General features: G+C 32.7%; 1 protein-coding gene across 1 annotated transcript; it reads left to right on the top strand.

Moving 5' to 3' along the window:
* Positions 1 to 463: 463 nt before the first annotated feature.
* Positions 464 to 18774, top strand: HELRODRAFT_84136 (hypothetical protein; the record flags this gene model as incomplete). The annotated part of the gene is made up of 3 exons (XM_009024003.1): positions 464 to 616; positions 2161 to 2299; positions 18713 to 18774. The coding sequence occupies 3 exons, from the start codon at positions 464 to 466 to the stop codon at positions 18772 to 18774; spliced, it is 354 nt and encodes a 117-aa protein (XP_009022251.1).
* Positions 18775 to 18930: the final 156 nt, after the last annotated feature.

The raw sequence follows: 18930 nt of genomic DNA, 5'->3' as shown, positions 1-18930 counted from the left end.
TTTTCATTATTATTATTATTATTATTGTTATTGTTATTATTATTAAATTATTGCTGTCATTATTCCAATGAATGCATGTAATTAAGTTAATGTTGCCATCGGCTTTTGAATCATCATTAATGTTATCATTGCCTATCATCACCATCATCATCATCTTTAGTGTTGTAAGAATAATAATACTAATAATAACAATAATATTAATAAAAATAGTAAAGATGATAATGACGATGATGTGCTTTTATTACACTGTTGTGTTTGTTGCTTGTTATTCAAGTAGTTGTTTTTTATTGCTGTTGTTTTTGTTGTCGTTGTTGTTGTTGTTGATTATAAATGTTTTCCATTAAAAGAGGACGTGCCATCAAAACAATCCTAGTATTTTATCTATGGTGTGAAAAATTGAGGTTTTAGCCGGGCTGTTGGTTCTTTGTTTTTGTTATGTTGTTCCTTTGTAATTACGATATGTATGTATGTATGTATGTATGTATGTATGTATGTATGTATGTATGTATGTATGTATGTATGTATGTATGTATGTATGTATGTATGTATGTATGTATGTATGTATGTATGTATGTATGTATGTATATGTATTTATGTATGTATGTATGTTGTTGTTGTTGTTGTTGTGTGCCACTAGTGTGATTAATATTATTAAAAAATAATGATGATGACAAATAGGATTATACAAGATAAGAATAGAAATGCAAAAGTGATGATGACGATGAAGATGATGACTAAAAGACAATCTAAACGATAATGATATGATGGTGATGATAATTTTAGCGACAAGATGTTGTTGCTGATGTTAACGCAAAGTCGCCGAGACAAAATTGATTCGGACAGGGTAGAAACATGTCGCCAAGTTTTATTGGGGTCAGGCTGCTTTCGAAGCCGCTAACTCTGTCACAACTCTTGCAAGCTCACAGACAACTACCAATGATTCAAAACAGATTAAGACAAACTAAATGAACAACATCATGGTACAAAAATTACATTGGTAAAATTATTTATCGCCAGTATTCAAGTTTATTACCGCACGCTTTTAAAAAAAACTGAAGTTTTCACAAATACATCAACCACGCAAACAGCTTAATAAATGACACCAACAATAAGAAAGAACAAACTATATTAAGTCAGTAATACAACAACAACAACAACAACGACCAACAACAACAACAACAACATTAATAACAATAGTATTAATAACAATGGGCAAAAATGACGTCACGTTACGTAGCTGGATATAATTATTTTTACTTATAACTAGCTGATTTATACGGAGCCCATCCAACCATCCATTGTTCACGTTAATAATTGTTATTGTTATTATTGTTATTGTTGTTGTTGTTTTTGTTGTTATTTTTATGTACTACTCTATCATCATAGTACTCATTTTAAAGTGAAAAAACAGAGACGCTAGTTTTAGGATTTTATCGATTTTATTGAGTTAATATTATTTTATTTAATATAACATAATTAGCTATTATTATTATTATTATTGTTGTTGTTGTTGTTGTTTGCAATAATTTGTTGCACACAGCACAATCTTACCAGAAGCATTCGCTTTTCTGCGCTGTTTAACACCGTCGTTATAATTATTGCCGTCACTTTGATCCCATCAACAACAACAACAAAAACAACAACAACACCATAACAACAACAACAACAAAAATAATAACAACAAAAATAATCATAATGATAACATTAATAAAAATAATAATGACAAAACCAATAAATATAAAAACACCCTAAAAAACAGCAACATCAGCAAGAATATCGACAAAAAAAATAACATTAACATATTAGACAACAGAATCAACATCAACAACAACAAAAGTATAAATGATGACGTCATTGTCAAAAACAACGTCATCAACATCATCACGTGACTATAACCAAACTACCTCCTTGATTGTACAGTACAAGCCTCTGGCTAGCGGAAGCAGACAAAACAAAATTTCCGCGGGTTATCAAAGACAACAAAAAGATATCATTTCATTCCCATGCATAGATACTTTTATTTAATTATTTTTCGCAATTCTGCGTTTGTCTAAGTGTAATTAATAGTTCTATGTATTTCAGTGTTGTGGATTAATGCCAACAATTCGGTAGAATTCATACAATACTGTATAAAATATGGTCTTCTACCAATTTATATAGTGTATGTGTATGTATGTGTGCATGTGCATGCTGATGGGTGTGTATAAATCATTATATATATGTGTGTGTGTGTCTTTGTATATGTTTGTATATATATATATATGTGTGTGTATGTATGTGTGTGTGTGTTTGTATGTTTGTGTATGTGTCAATCAAACAATCGAACAAAACACTGTAAAAATTTATCTTATAAATAGCGATGAAAAAAATGAATGAATTAATCAGTCAATTATTTTAAATGGCGGAAACCATAATGCGTAAAAAATTAGTTTCCATGGTAACAGAAACGTAACGGTTGTCATGGTAACCGAGAGACGGAGGCGGGCAACGTTGATTGGTTGTGATTGTGTTTGCAGACGCGGTGGGGAGGTTCTGATTGGCTATCAAATGCAAATAAATTCCATTTCTTTCAATGTGATGATGGCCGTGATAACGATGAGGATGATGACGAGTAGGAAGATGGTTCGGTGCTGATGATAGTAGTGCTACTGCTGCTGCTGTTGATGATAATGATAATGACGATTATTATTATTTTTGTTATTTTTATTATTATTACTATTATTATTATTAGTAGTAGTAGTTATCGTAGGTTTGTGATGATGATGTTGATGATTATGACGATGGTAATGATGTGGATGATTGGTATTATGATTATAAGGATGTTGATGATGATGCTGATAAAATAACTTGGTGATGAGATATTTAAGATGGAGGCGATGATGATGGCGACAAAGAATCAATATGAGAGTTAGTTATTTTTGTTTTAATAACTATAATAATATTATATTAACTATGATAACAAAACCGTAGAATGAGAAAAAGTGACTACTTGAAAGTTTTTTCACAGAAATCAAACGAGTATTTAAAAATTAAATGAAAAATGGAAAAAATACAAGAAATGTAAACAAAAGATTTTTAAAAGTATACAAAGGAAAAGGAATAAGGAATGTCTGAAGTGAAAAATGAGGTAGAAGATGAGAATGAAGAGATAAGTGAAGAGGAACAAGATATAAATCAAATAACAACTTCCACACCAAACAGATACACTGCTGCAACTACTGCAGCTGCAGCAGCTTTTGAAACTACAGCAGCCACCGCAGCCACTGTTGCAGCTACTGTAGCTACCACAAAAACTGCAAACACTGCAACTTTTTCAACTGTGGCCTCTTTTGTAACCCGTTATGTTTGGTTGTCAAAATTCATCATTTTTAACAAATGTTCATTGATGTAAATTGCAGGCATCACATTTTTAGTGAGACTATTTTATTTTGCACTTCGTACTCTATCCATTCCATTGTTTCTAGCATAATTTTTATTGCATTTGTTATCTGCTACGCATTCATTTGTAATATTATGACGTCATCAGACAGTGTGACGCAATAGCAAATGAAGCGTATGCAGTGACGTCAATAGCCACGTGATTTTGTGATAGTCAATGCCGATGGCTGTTTCCCTGTGCGTGCGAGTGTGTTTTTGTGTGCGGGCAAGTTTCGCGTGTTCGCAAGTGCAAGCCAGTGTATTTACTTTTAACCTGCTGTAAAAATATTTTTTGCGTATAATTCAGTCTAAAAATAAATTGAAACATTTTTTCTTTAAAATTTTTTATGAAAAACTTTGAGTTCAGCTAAAAAAATTTAGTTCCGACATGTTAAAAAATTGCTCTGTTTTTTTGTTTTATTTTTTTGGTTTGCATTAATTTGAAAAATGAGAAGGGCAGAATTTTTGATAATGTTTTTGATTGAGGTATTTGCTGCTGCTTTGTTAAGACGTGGCTTCGATGCAGCCAAAATAGTTGGCGCAACGTTAACAAACACGTAAACATCAATAACCACAATAAAATTTTCAAACCGGTCTACAATTTCGCTGCACACGGACTAAACTCAAATAAGACTTCTTATGAGCTGCAACTACGCAGATATTAATTAACAAGATATGCAACAAGTTGCATGCTGATGCAACTAGTTGCATGCTGATGCAACAAGTTGCATGCTGCCATCAATCGAGAGTAAGACAACAACATCATGACATCAGCAACATTAAAAACATCGTAACATCAATAACATTATAAACATCATAACATCAACAACATTAAAATCACCACAACATCAACAGCATTAAAAACTGCAACCACACACGGCTGACACAAATCTCTTCCAAACGCATTTTTATATTATTTTTCTCAATTTTCATAATGACGTCATAGGGTTACCAGCAATAAATAAATTATCTCCAGTCACTGTTGAATGTGACATTAGGACATGTTTGCTGGAAACTATTGAAACTATTGAAAGAGCACGTATGCTGGCACGCGACGCGTTTTGAATATGAATAAAAAGATACTGTTTGTACCGTTTTGTGTGTGCCATGTTAGCAAAAACATGTTGTTTCTAGTCAGAAAATTTGTAAAAACTATGATCTGCCTATGGGCTGTTGAAAAAAATAAAAAAAAACTCATTAAATTTCCTTTGCTTTTTTCAGTCAGCATCAAATGCTTCAAACCAAATTTGTGCACGGTGTTTTTTAAACTGTTTGCTAATAGATTATTCATTACACTCCTCGATTTGGCAACTAACTAATTAAATACACAATACAATACAATATTTTATTCGACCTCAAAGAAAAATAAAGGTACAGGACTACTGTAGGGAGTCTTTAAGAGACTCATCGTGCACAGTACAGTGCACAATAAATATTATATCGCAAAAACAATTATAAACGCATGTAAAATTTTTTAATTTGAAAAAAAAACACGACAACATTATATGGCTCTGATATTTACTGGAAATTAATTGCTGGAGACTCGAATAAAATTCTAATTAACAGAAATTTTAACTATAAAATAAAACTCCCGTTGAAAGTTTCAAGCAGAAATTGATACCACCATCATCTGATGACTTATAAATTTTAAAACTTAAATTTAAACAATTTTAATCTTAAATTAATAACAGGATATCCGAACTAAATTGTCAAAATTTTTATTTGATACTTTAGTAAATTCTCGAAAAAATTGAAATGTTATAAAAATTAGATTTGGACAGAGTCATTTCCACAATCTCATCTAACAACTATTTATTCTCCATAAACTGGTTCTACTTGAATCTTGTTTCTTCTCCTCTTCCTTTCTTTTTCTCAAAGCAAATAAACAATCTTATTTTTATTTTATAATTTTATTTACAAAAACGGCCACCAAACTGTTAAGAAAGATTTAAAAAATAAACCAGAAATAAAATTTGAAATGGCACATGCAGGCATACATCAAATTATTAACATTAGCCTGATGATGTAGTACATTAAATTAATTATTCCCATTAATGTCAGGCTTTTCATCAATATTATTAATTATGTGTTCCATCATAATTTTGGCTGTCGTTTTGGTGATAATATTGATCATAATTCTTCTAATGATTTCATCAATATTTCATTATTATTTCTTTTACAGTTCTCTTTTCAATATTTTCCAGAAGCATCGACAACAAATACACTGTGCATTTAAATACACGTGGAACAACCCATCACGCATTGTATGTGATAAGCGGGGATATCTTTGCAATCGAATGCGGTCACTTTAATAGCAGTGCCAGGTACTTTACCGCTACACCATCGCGGTCGTTACACTATCTTCGTATGAAGATACAATTACATCGTCATCGTCACCATCACATACAAAAGACGAATCATGTATGTAATAAAGCAGCATAAAACCTACACATAATTTCAGCGTTATTTTGACAAAACGACGTCTTCTACGTTCCTAAAGTGTTCTCAAATGTTCTCAAATGTTCTAGAATGTTCTGGAATGTTCTGGAATGTTCTGGAATGTTTTATAAACGCTCTAATGCTTAAGTCTCTTGAGGACTATTATAAGAAAAAGTAGGCTCGTTTAATACGGAGAGAATTCGTGTTGGTTCCCTGAATGAAATATAAGTAGTTAGTTTATTTATTAGTACGTGTGCTTCTCTCTCTGCGTTTGCGTGTATTTGTTCAAGTGTGTGTGTTGTGTGTCTGTATGTGTGTGTGTGTACAAATTTGCATGCATATGTCTGACGTTTATTCTTCAAATGTGTCTGTACATGTGTCTGACTGTAAGCTTGTGCGTGTGTTTTCGTTATGTTGATACTTGAGTATTTTACGTGTTAGCACGTGTGCGGCGTGTGTGCGGCGCGTGCGTGTGCGTGCGTGTGTGTATGTGTGTGCGTTCGTGTGCGTGTGTGTGTGTAGTCATACGTGTGAGTGAATGCCTGAGGTGCATTGTCATCATTAATGAAGAACAATGTCGACGACCATGGTAATTATGACGTCATGAATGATAACAACCGAAACAACATTTCTTGGAAAAAATATCAACAATAAAAACAAAAAAAAAAAAACCATTAAGTTTTTAAATGGCATCAATTAAGTCAACACCATATTTTAAACAACGTTGCCAATCAATCATTAGGATTAATGTTACCAATTAATTAACATAGTTAATGTCACCAACTAATTAACATAATTAATTTTACCACCTAACTAGCATAATTACCAGAATTATCTCTACTATGTTGAAATCAAACCAAATCATCATCATTTGTAACATCATCATCATCATCATCGTCAGTCACTCAAACCATCCATCAATCAATCAATGAACTAACACAAACGACCATAAAATACACATACACACACACGCGCGCGCACAAAACCACGCGCAAAAAAGCACACAAAAAGTACACTTCAACACGCACACAAACACGTACTCAAACATGCACACAAAATTACAAAAAAAGTTCTCACAAACACACTAACGCACACACACACGCACACACACACATACGCACAGTCCAACACTCAAACTTCCGCTTCGTTAGCCTCAAGACTGCAAATGGAACCTCTGGGTGCCTGTTGCAACACTGTAACAATACAAAACATTGCAATGCAACAACATAACAGAGAACCACACACACTCACGCACAACGCACACACTTAAATTTACACGCACACACATACACTTACACACACACACACGCACATAATATGCAGTATTAAAAGTTCAGTATTAAAAGTTCGAGAGTTGAAGATATTGTATGAAAGCAGAACAATTAGGACGCAAAAATCCGCTGGCACATTCAATTAAAGGATGGGGCAAACTTTTCAACCGCAAAATAGCAGGCAACTTCGTGGCTTTGTGAGTCAGCAGAAATGATAGAAAAGGAAGAAAATAAAAGTCAAGAAATGAAATGCCAAACAGCAAAATATTGTGAACTTTTTTGTGCTGGTGTTTGTACGTTCACATCATGTTGGTTCGTGTTTCTGATGTTTGACTGCTTGCTCATTCATTCATTCATACCTTTTTTCATTCATTCATTTGTTCATTCATTCATTTATTTTTTGTTTTTTTTAAATATTTTTTCTGTTTTGCTTGCCGTAAATTTTATTACGGTTTCTATTTTGAGAGTTTAAAAAAGAGAGACAAATGCAGTGGCAGGGAGAGGAACCCACCTAAAGGCGTTTGATTAATGGGAGTTCGGTTGGAATTACAAAGCGAATAAGTCTTATTCACATTAACTAAACAAGCACATTAATGCACGAATGCATGTGTGTATGTATGTGCGTGTTCGTGTGTGTGTGTGTTCGTGTGTGTATGTGTTGTATGTTGAACAGTGCTTTAAAATATTTCAATGTGATTCTAGTACCCTCCTTCACACTTGTTTGGTTTGTGAGCTGTTTGTATGCATGCACGCACGTTAAAGAAGTTAAATTCAAAGTATAAATGATGCCAAAAACACAAAAAAATATTCTATTTTTTTTATAAAATATAGCAAATATTTTGTCTGAAAATGAAAATCATCCGAGCTAAAAAATTATTATTGACGCCGGCTTCAAAATTTTGGCTCAGCACCCCCTGGAATGAATCAGCGCCTGCAACGTGCTGCACTTGCTAGCTTCAGCCAACTGAGCAATTAATTCCTCTCCCCACTTCTGCCTTCAAACGAACGCCACACGTGTTTACTTCTTGAGATGCAAGAATAGTTATGCGACATGACAGATGTGAATGAGTTTTTAGAAGCAGCAACATGAGAAGGAACATCATTATTAGCAACGTCACCGGCACACACAAACTCATTCAACTTCCACCTTGAAAAACAAGGCCATGAATGAGCACACACACACGCGCACACACAAATATCACTCATACACACATACACACACACAAACGTAAAATGTTTATGTACGTGTGGGTGTTTGTGGAGGTGTTTATTTGACTGTTTGCATACTTCTCAACATCCGTTTGCCCGTGACATCAGATGTGACGTCGGAGAGATATGACGTCAGCGCACATGGAAGGACACGTGACGGTCTAAATGTCAATCAGCTGATTGAAACTTCCTATCAATCATGGGCCGTTGAAAAATGAAAAATGTTGGGTGCTATGCTGGTTGGTTATGCCCACCGTGTCACCAATGATAATGATGATGGTGATGATGATAAGGATGTTGGTCACGATGATGATTCTTAACAGTAATAGTAGTAGTACTTGCAGGAAAACTACTAATACTGTAATCAATCAGTATATTCAATACTACAAAAGTTGTGGTGTTACAAAAGTATGGGGCGAACTGCAAACAAAATGAAATTTTTTTTAAAGTATTATTAGAGATGGAGTGCAATCTATCAATTGATTTATCACGTGCATGCATGTGTGTTTGTGTTTGTGTGTTGGCGTTTTTGTGTGTGCATGTGTGTGTGTGTATGAACATATGTATGTATGTGTGTTTAGCGATGGCTATGACGTTGTTGTTGTTATTATTATTGTTATAATCATCATCATCGCCCATCGTCATCATCATTGTTATGTTATTATTATAAATACAATAGTAATAACAGTCGTTTATCGTTAGTAAACATTAATTACTTTTACTTAATAATAATTAAATTCCAAAATATGGGTAGTGTGTGCGTGCGTGTGCGCGCGTTGTGTTGGGTATGTGTGCGTGTGTGTATGTGTGTGTGTGCGTGTGTGTGTGCGTGTGTGGTCTACTCACTACCGTAATATACAAGCATATTTATAGAGTACCTTTGTAAGTTCTCATCTTCGTATTGCAGTTTGATTCTATATTTATAACTTCTCTGCTCTCTATTAATAGATGGAATGCTTTTCTACTTTTGAATTTAAAGATTTTCATAGAATTTTAAAAAAGTTTGTCATGATTTGGTTTCCTCGTCTTGTATCTATTTTTTTTAATCGTTGTATCCTTCCATTGTATTTATTGACTTCTGTGTAATAGGAGGTTGTATGTGTATAATTTGTATGTTTTGTATAATTTGTATGTTTTGTATAATTTGTATATTATAAGTTGCATGTTGTGTGTGGCTGACATGGGCAATTGATTGCTGAACAGGTGATGCCACGGGCTGGATCACGTCTCAGTTTCTTAGCACATCTCTATCACTTTTTCTTTTTTGTTTTCTTTTTTATTGTTTTGCATTTTATTTTTATTCAATTTAGTTGTTTTATCTACTTTTAATTCTGTGAAAAACTTTTATTTTTTTATTTCTTCTTTGTTTTAAAATTTTTTTTTCAACTAATTTTTCAAACTTTTGTTCATTCATTGTTAGTTTTTTCTCTTTCTTTAATTTTTTGTTTGTTTGAAGTTTTAATTTTAACAAGTTGACCAACAAAAGGACACACTCCAGCAACCTCCAACACGCTTCAATATTCCACAACACACCAACACACTCCAAAACACACTCCGAAACATTACAAACGAACAATCTGAAATACACTGCACAGAACACACACACATACACACACACACACACCACACTCCACACGACTACCTCCCAGCTCCATCGTCACGTAGCTTCTTTGTTTATTTAATTCACCATTTTTTTTTATATTTCTACTCTTTCGAATGCCTTTCTTCCGAAAACATATTTTTATAAAAAAAATTTATGTCTAGCCTAGCACGTAATTATAAATGAATTCTCTCTCTCTCTCTCTCTCTCTCACACACACACACACACACACACACACACACACACACACACGCACAATTATATAAATAAATATATTTTCATGTATTTACTTATTTAGTTGATATATGATACATGTTAAAAGATTGATACATTTAATAACTCATTTTATTTATTTATCAATTTTTTGTGTCTGTCAGCGTTCTATGTGTATGTGATATGTATATAAGTGTATGTGATTGTGTGTATGTGTGTGCGTGTGTGTGTGTGCGTGTATGTGTGTGTGTGTGTTATCTCGCGCACAGATTGTTTACAAAACGCACTTATATACGGACATGGCTAATTCTTGCGCTAAGTTTGATTGGTGCAATTTTCGTTAATTAAATTAAGAATTCAAGAGCAGTGTACCTAGATTGGGAGGATGGAGTGTTTATTATCATTTTGTTATCACATCTTTGTAAGTTTGTTGATGTCATTTATCATTTTCTTGTCATATCTTTGTTGGTGTCATTTTATCGTTTGTTATTTCATTGATGCCATTTCATCAAATGTTTGAGTGTGTGTAATTTGTATATATGTGTATATGTCTGTGTATGCTTTGTATGTGATGTGTATATATGTGTGTGTTTTTTTATGTGCATATGTGTGGAAGAAAATTATTCATTAGCCAGAGGCCCAGCCTTCTTTAATTGTCAATTAGATTGTCGACTGGCTGGTGATCATTCCACATGCACGGTGGTCCTTCCTTCGCTGTAGTGTTTCGTTCAAGTTTTGTTTATCTGTCTGTCTTATTTACTTGTGATGTTCATTTTGTTGAAACACCATCTTCATCCTCATCATTATCATGATCACCATCGTCATTATCATCATCGTCATCATTATCACCATTATCAGTAGCAGCATTATACTCATCATCATCAATATCGTCGTCGTCGTCATCATCGTCTTCCTCCTCATCATCATCATCATTATCGTCACTAGCAGCAATAGCTGTAGCAGTGTTTGTGTGATGTAAGAACTTGGATTTTTTGTGTTTCGCACATTAATTAGTGTTTCTTGGACGCTGGGTGGATTTAATCTAATTTATTTATATTTATGATTATCATAACCAGTATCGGCATTATATTATTAATAATAATTTATTATAATTGCAATAATAATAATTATAATAAAATAATAAATAATAATAATTCAGGAATCTGCCAAGAAATCACTTGTTTCAATGGTGGAGTGTGCATTGAAAGATCGTCATCATCATTTCCCCCATCTCTGTCATCATCGTCGTCTTCATCATCTTGCTACTGTGATATGACTTCGTTTATTGGACCGTACTGCTCGTCAGGTGAGTTCAAGTGACGATGATGATGATGACGGCGATGATGATGATGGTATTATTATTATTATTTTAATTGTTATTATAGTTATTATTATTATTATTATTATTATTATTATTAGTAGTAGTAGTAGTAGTAGTAGTAGTAGCAGTTGTAATAATTTTAACCGGAATTGATTTCAATTTATACAAACATTTTGCTTATTATTATTAATTATGTTAATAATAAATTTATTATAATTTATTATTTAATTATGTTAATAATAAATTTATTATAAATTACATGTGTTTTACTGTCGAAATTGACATGAACCCTGACGTCATAACGAACGTTAACCACTACCACACTGTTTCTCAGTGTAATGACAACACGTCACAGCAACTACATTGACATCAATTCAATTAACAGTTGACAAAATTAAAAATTATTTTGCCAAAAAAAATTAATTAGTAAATTAAACATACCGGAACATGTCAAACAGTAAAAACAAAGACAATGCAACAGTACGTGACCAAATAATTTGATGGTATATTTAATTATCTATGCTTTGGTAGCTATGTTACCTTTTGGTGTTATCATAATAAAAGATAAGCACAATAAATAGAGCATTAGTGACAATAATAAGAGTAGTTCTGCTCTACAACCAACAAAATCAACTGAAACAACATCTAAAAAAACAGTTAACTTGCTTTGGAAGAATTAACTGTATTAGAAGATACAAAATTTATATTCTTTAAAATTTTAAAAATAAACAATAACATCAACAACGACAACAATCACAACACACAACAACATTATCAACAACAACAAAAACAATCACATCAACAACAAAAAACCCAACTTGAAAAATCAACGTACCTACCTTATCACATGCCTAAAATGAATTATAGAGGAGCATCACATCATTTCATTTCATCTCATCTGATTGATGAATGGATGGATGAATGGATGGATGGATGGATGGATGGGTGGATGGGTGGATGGATGGGTGGATGGATGGATGGATGGATGAATGGATGGATGGATGGATGGATAGATGGATCGATAGATTTTCCGACTTTCATTAACCAGCAGATGTTTATCAGTACTTTTTATTTAATATTGCTGTCATCATCGTCGTCGTCATCATCATTTCATCATCACCCTTTTTGACATACTCTTATCCATTAGTCAGTGTATTATTTTCAACATTACAGATAGTGGCAGCATTCATTCATCACCATCTTCATCATTGCCGTCCTCATCGTCGTCTTCATCATCAATGACATCATTACCACTATCTTCATCATCGTTATCACCATCATCATCACCATCATCACCACCACCATCAACACCACCACCATTATCATCATCATTAACATCAACACCATCATCGTCATCATTATGGCACCTCGTATGAAGACAAAGACACCAGACACATCTATGCAAGTAGAAAGGAACAAACACAATCAATTATAATCTATGGCTTATCCTTATCTGTGCTATAATCATGTTTCCATCTTTCTATCCTTCATTCATCCATCCTGTCATCCACTTACTCATTCATTTTTTATCCTTCCGTCCATCTATCACCGCATCTATCGACTGATGCATAAATTTTTTTGGATCTTCCCAGGTTTTCATGATTTTCATATAACTTCATATATAAATGCGTGTGGTATGTTTATTTGTTTGTTTGTTTGTTTGTCTTCACGCTTGTGTGTTAGTGTGTGTGTTTGTTTGTGTGTATGTATGTGCAAAGGTGTTTATATAATGTGTGTGTGTGTGTGTGTGTGTGTGTGTGTGTGTGTGTGTGCGCGAATGCATTATGTATATACATATGCATGCATTCATCAATGCATTCATCAATGCATGCATATGTTTTTGTTTGTATGTTGTGTCATTTGTAAATGTTTACGTAACTGTCATTTCACAGGGGAAACCTCATAATGGGACGATAATAAATCGAACTTGTGGAAATAATTGAGACGCGAAAGTTTCATGCAACCTATAAATTTGAAACCTGGCAAAAATTTGTTCTAACTTTCTAGTTTATAGAAACTTTCATGTCATGACCTAAAATTATTCCATCGTAATAATACCAAGAGTTGTGTTCTGATCCCAAAGGACTATTGAAATATATACACCTTAGTGACGTGGGAATGGTTTAAGATTTTAAACCTACAATTTACGATAAAACCTTTGCTCCCTTGGGTTTACCAACTAGCATAAATGTACTAAAACGCATATCAGACACATAAGAATGATCTAGAAATATAAAGAGAACATTTTTATTTTCATTAAATATAGTTTTATTCTTATATATTCAGTATGTTGTTAAATAAGATAAAAATATTTCAAATACTATTTCTTAACAAATTTCAAATTTTTACCTATACATATATATGCCTGTGTGTGTGTTTTGTCAGTGTGTTGTGTGCGTGCATTTATATACAGATGCATCACACACGCACACACATGTACAAAAATACGCACACATACACGCACACATACACGCACACATATACACACAAATGCACACACACAAACTAACGATTATCGAATCTAATCGAAACCGAAAAAAAATCTTGCATCTCATCGATATACACACATCTATATGGGCTCGTACTAAAAAACATTTCCTTGTAAGATTGTTTGGACTATTGTATGCCTGTTTGTATTTAGGTTTTTATGGATTTATGTATGTATTGTGTTTGTATGTGTTTGTATGTTTGTTTGTTTGTTTGTATGTTTGTTTGTATGGATTTTTGTATGTGTTTGTATGCCTACGTGTTGGTATGCTGATGTGTTAACATAAATGGGCATTCGTATTTTCTTATTTCTAATTATAAAAAGGTTTTTATTATAAAAACCTTTTTATAATTTATTTTGATATTTAGACGAATAAATTTACACAAACTCATGTTTCAAATGCTTGCAAGAGATTGTTTGTGTTCATTTATTTATTTCATTTGCGACGTGTTGTCTGATCTTCATTTGTGAATGTAAATGGATAATTTGGGTTTTTTTGGTTTTTAATGCATGTGTTTCGAAAGTTTAGGTATATACATATATGTATTGTGTTGTATGAATTTTACCAAATTGTTGGCATTACTCAATTTAATGTTTGTCTTTTCAATTTTCCTTACTAGAATTTTCTTGAAATTGTTCAATTTATTTAAAATAGAATTTTTCAAGTTCATCATGAAAATTTAATGAAACTGTTGTTATCAGAATTCATCATGCAAATAAGGCCTTATTTCGATTTTTCATAAATCATCTTCAGTGCAGGTTTGGTTTATATAGTTTCCAATCAAAGTTGCTAATAAAATAAAACTCCGGATATACATCACAACTGGTTTTAAAGAACGGCTGCACTCCTAAAGACGATTCTACTTTGAAGCGTAATCACATATTATATGAATTTAAATGCCCTATTGACGACATTGGTATGTTGGTGTTACGACCACTTCACTATCAAGACGTCTCACAATGCATACACAAACAGGGGCCCTCAAATCTCACTTGCAATCAACACATGCAACAACTCCAATAACCCGCCAAATTCTTGACAACCACACAAATAATTTATCAAAACGCCAACATAATACATCTAAAAATTGCAGAGGCTGTCCTAAAAGATATCATTAAACCCCAAATAAACATCTAACAAAGAATAATAACCAACTTGACGCCTCAATACTAACTTCAACAACAATGAAAAACAAAGAAATGACAACAACAAAGATGAAGATAAAGAACTTTGCTAAAGAACTTTGCTTTTTTTAAAGAAATTATTTAAGCCAAACCTGCACTAAAGAATATTTATGAAAAATCGAAATAAGGCTTTAGCAGCAGTTTCATTAAATTTTCATGATGAACTTGGATAATTCTATTTTCAACAAATTGATCAATTTCCAGAAAATTCTAGTAAAGAAAATTGAAAAGACAAACTTTAAATTGATTAATGCCAACAATTTGGTAGAACTCTCACAATACCGTTTAAAATATGACCTCCTTTCAACATTTATATGTATGCATGTAGCAGTGTTGTTAACATTTGAGGTGGATGCATATTGCATGATGACTCGATGGGGTAGACGCCTTCATTCCTATTTACTGCGCTAATTAGTGCTTAACTCGGTTGCTTGCGGCTGCTGGTCTTCTTGTTTGTTTTGTTTGTTCGTTCGTTCCTTTGTTTGTTTTTGTTTGCTTGTTTTTAGTTCTGACTGGATTTAAAATTTAGCTGCATAAGTAGGCCTTTTTTTGAATTTTTCTGCTAGCCTTGAGACTTAATTTTTGTAAAGTTGTAAAAAAATAACAGAAAATATAATAAATTCATCATTATATAAAAAAAGTTTCTGTTAAATGTGATTTTGAGATAATTATTTCATCAATGATATTACCGAATACGTAATAAACAAAAGGCTTAATAAGTTATTTAATTAACTAACTAATTAATTAATTCAAAATCATTATCATTAATATCTCACAAAACTTCCCTAATTAAAATTTCTCATAAATTATAAACCGACCTCAAAGTTGGTCATCGCGTTTTTGAGAAACTTTCTTGACGGAGGGCTGTGAAACGAGAGATTACCATCAAATTAAGTGAATGCAGCCGCTAATGATCCAGGCGGCATGATTAATGATAATGATTGATGACTCTCCGACTTTACTTCGATTTTTCCTCTCCACTTACTCTCTCTCCAATTTCATATAATCTTTTTTTCACTTTATTTAATTCTCTCTCTCTCTCTTTCTCTCTCTCTCTCTTTCTCTCTCTCTACTATCGTCATTTTGCCACTTTGCTTTCAACCTTCAAATTAATTTCTGCCCCTTTGGTGTTTTCTACTCTAAATAAATTTTAAGAAGATTCTTCGGTATGGCTTTTTATAATTTTTCATTTCGTTTTATTACTTTATTAAGTAGAATTTGGTGGTTTCAGTTTATTTTACTCGTCCTTAATTAATTCGTGAGGTCTTTGAAGTTAGGAATTAGGAATAGATTCAAGTTTCAGTAATTTTTTGTTCTTGCTCCATCTTCCCATTGCATTTATTAACTTTTTCCATTTCCTTTCGCGACTTAATTTAATTATCGAAATGTAATTAATTCAAGAAAAAAAAGAAAAAAAAACATCTTGAGGCGATGTGAGAGTAGCATGCTGTTGGTGAATGTTGCAATGTTATAAAACCTCAACAGAAGTCTGCTGGGAATGCTTTCATTTTCAGATGGACGGACGGATGAATAATTGAATGGATGGAGAGAATGTTGAATGAATTGAATATTAAAAACATATAAAAAAATTAAAAAATTCATAATTAAACGAAACATTAAACTCTAAATATTAAAGTAAAAGTTAATTATTTAGTCGGAATTTAAAATTGAAACTTATTTTCTAACGACAAATATAAGTTTTGAAAAATGAAGCATAATAAAAATTGATTCGAAATTTTAATGTTTGGGAATTCAACATGGTATTTTTTCTTTTGCTTTTTTGTACCCAAAAACTCTTGACAACAAAACATGCCATTGAAATGTTTATTGAAAAAGACAAAAATGTTGAAACAGCTAGCCAAAAATGTAATGAACATAGAAGTCATAAATATTCTTTGCAATGATCAAAAGCAGATGAGTTCGACAAAAAAATATAATTGCTTTTTTTTGTTTTATTTTTTTATTTTCACAATTCAGCACTCTGATATCGATAGTTGGCAAATTTGCTCTGTGGGTCGTGTCAATATACTGGCGAGCATTTTATTCATCAGCAAGAATGTTTGCGTGCCTGTGCATAACTCGCATCAGTCAGATGTGTGCTTGCCTATGTGTGTGTGTTTGTGTACGTGTTTCTGTCATCAAACATCTCTATATGTATATGTATGCGTGTTTACTAGTAGCTTCGTACATCAAATAATAACGTTTGTCAAACGTTTATTGAATGCATTTACAAAACTACGAATAGATGAGCGTATAAACATCATACATCTTTAAAACATACACTAAAACATACACACACACACACACACACACACACACACACACACACACACACACACACACACAAAAACACATACAAACACACACACACACATAATTACACTCACACATTTATAAAGACACAATCACACAACCAGTCAGCCACATGTGCCTAACAAACTCGTTTGCACGCACAACAGACACATCTGTGAATAGTTGGAATAAATTTGAAGATAAAATGTTTGAACGTTTTTGTGTAGAAAAGTTAGCAGGCAATTCAGACCTCAAATGATGTTGGATGTTTTGAATCCTTTATAATGAATTGCTGGTTTGACCATTTTGTCAGCAATTTCAGTCCTTCAAAACAGAAAAACGAAGAAAAAAGAAAATTACAAAAAAAAATTAGGAAGTTTTGCCGAGAAAAAACGATTTAAAAAATGAAAAGAAGGAAATTGTTAAAAATGGCAATAAAATAAAATATTATGCAGCAGTAAGAGGACAATGGGACGTTCCAACATAAAATTTTCGCACCGTTCGTCTGTTTGTCTGCGCTGAAGTATAAAAAAACACGCGATTCTTTGCGTGTGTTTTACTTCAACATACAAACACAGACGTACATACAAACACACATGCAAGCACACAGACAAACAAACCTGTATACAAACCTACAAAATGACAGAGGAGACAAATAAAAACCATGGTGTACAGAACAGAACATAAACATTCCCATGAAATGCAAAGTCTGACGGGCATTTTTCAGCTATTAAAACAAGTTCACTTTCACGCTTTCATAAATGAGAGCAAGAAAGAGATAGAGAAAGAGAGAGGGAGAGAGAGAGAGAGAAGAAGAAAAAGAGCATAAAAAATAAAGTGCGAGAGAATGATTGAAAAAGAGCAAGGTCCCAACTGGCCGAGTTTTCTTATGTCTCCGAATAATTCAAAAGAGGGTGGCATAACCTTTCTCCGATGAAAAAACACGGACCACCGATTAATGGAAGTCTGATGAATAAATTATGTCTTAACAAATTTCTAAAATTTTCTACTTGACTCATTCGTCCATAAGGCTAACTGACTGATCAGAGAAACATCATCTAATAGGATTTGAAATCACAAAATGAAATTTCACGTTGTCGTTGTCGATAATTTTTTAGTGCATGTAAGCTTTCAGCCATTAAGTGACATATAGCAAGCAGCATCTTTAGATGCTAGCAAGAGCACTTGCTAGCATCGTTCATTGGACAATTTTAATCAATTTCATTCTAAATAAATGAAACTTTTATATATGTAATGTGTGCGTGCGAGTGTGTGAGCTTTTAAATATATTTGTGTGTGTGTGTGTGTGAGTGTGTGGTGTGTGTATGTGTGTGTTTAACATCTATCTCATAATTTATTTATATTATATATTAGTTCTTTTTATCTGGCAAAACCAGGCAAGAAAAACAAAATATTTCTTCTTCATTAATTTTCATTTTATCATTTTTTTGTTTGTTCTTCGCACAGATAAACACACACACACACACACAATTTT

Source organism: Helobdella robusta (genome assembly GCF_000326865.2).
Source record: "Helobdella robusta unplaced genomic scaffold HELROscaffold_39, whole genome shotgun sequence".
NCBI classification, from domain to species: domain Eukaryota; kingdom Metazoa; phylum Annelida; class Clitellata; order Rhynchobdellida; family Glossiphoniidae; genus Helobdella; species Helobdella robusta.
The sequence above is the reverse complement of the archived record's forward strand: the minus strand, read 5'-3'. Positions and strand labels throughout refer to the sequence as shown.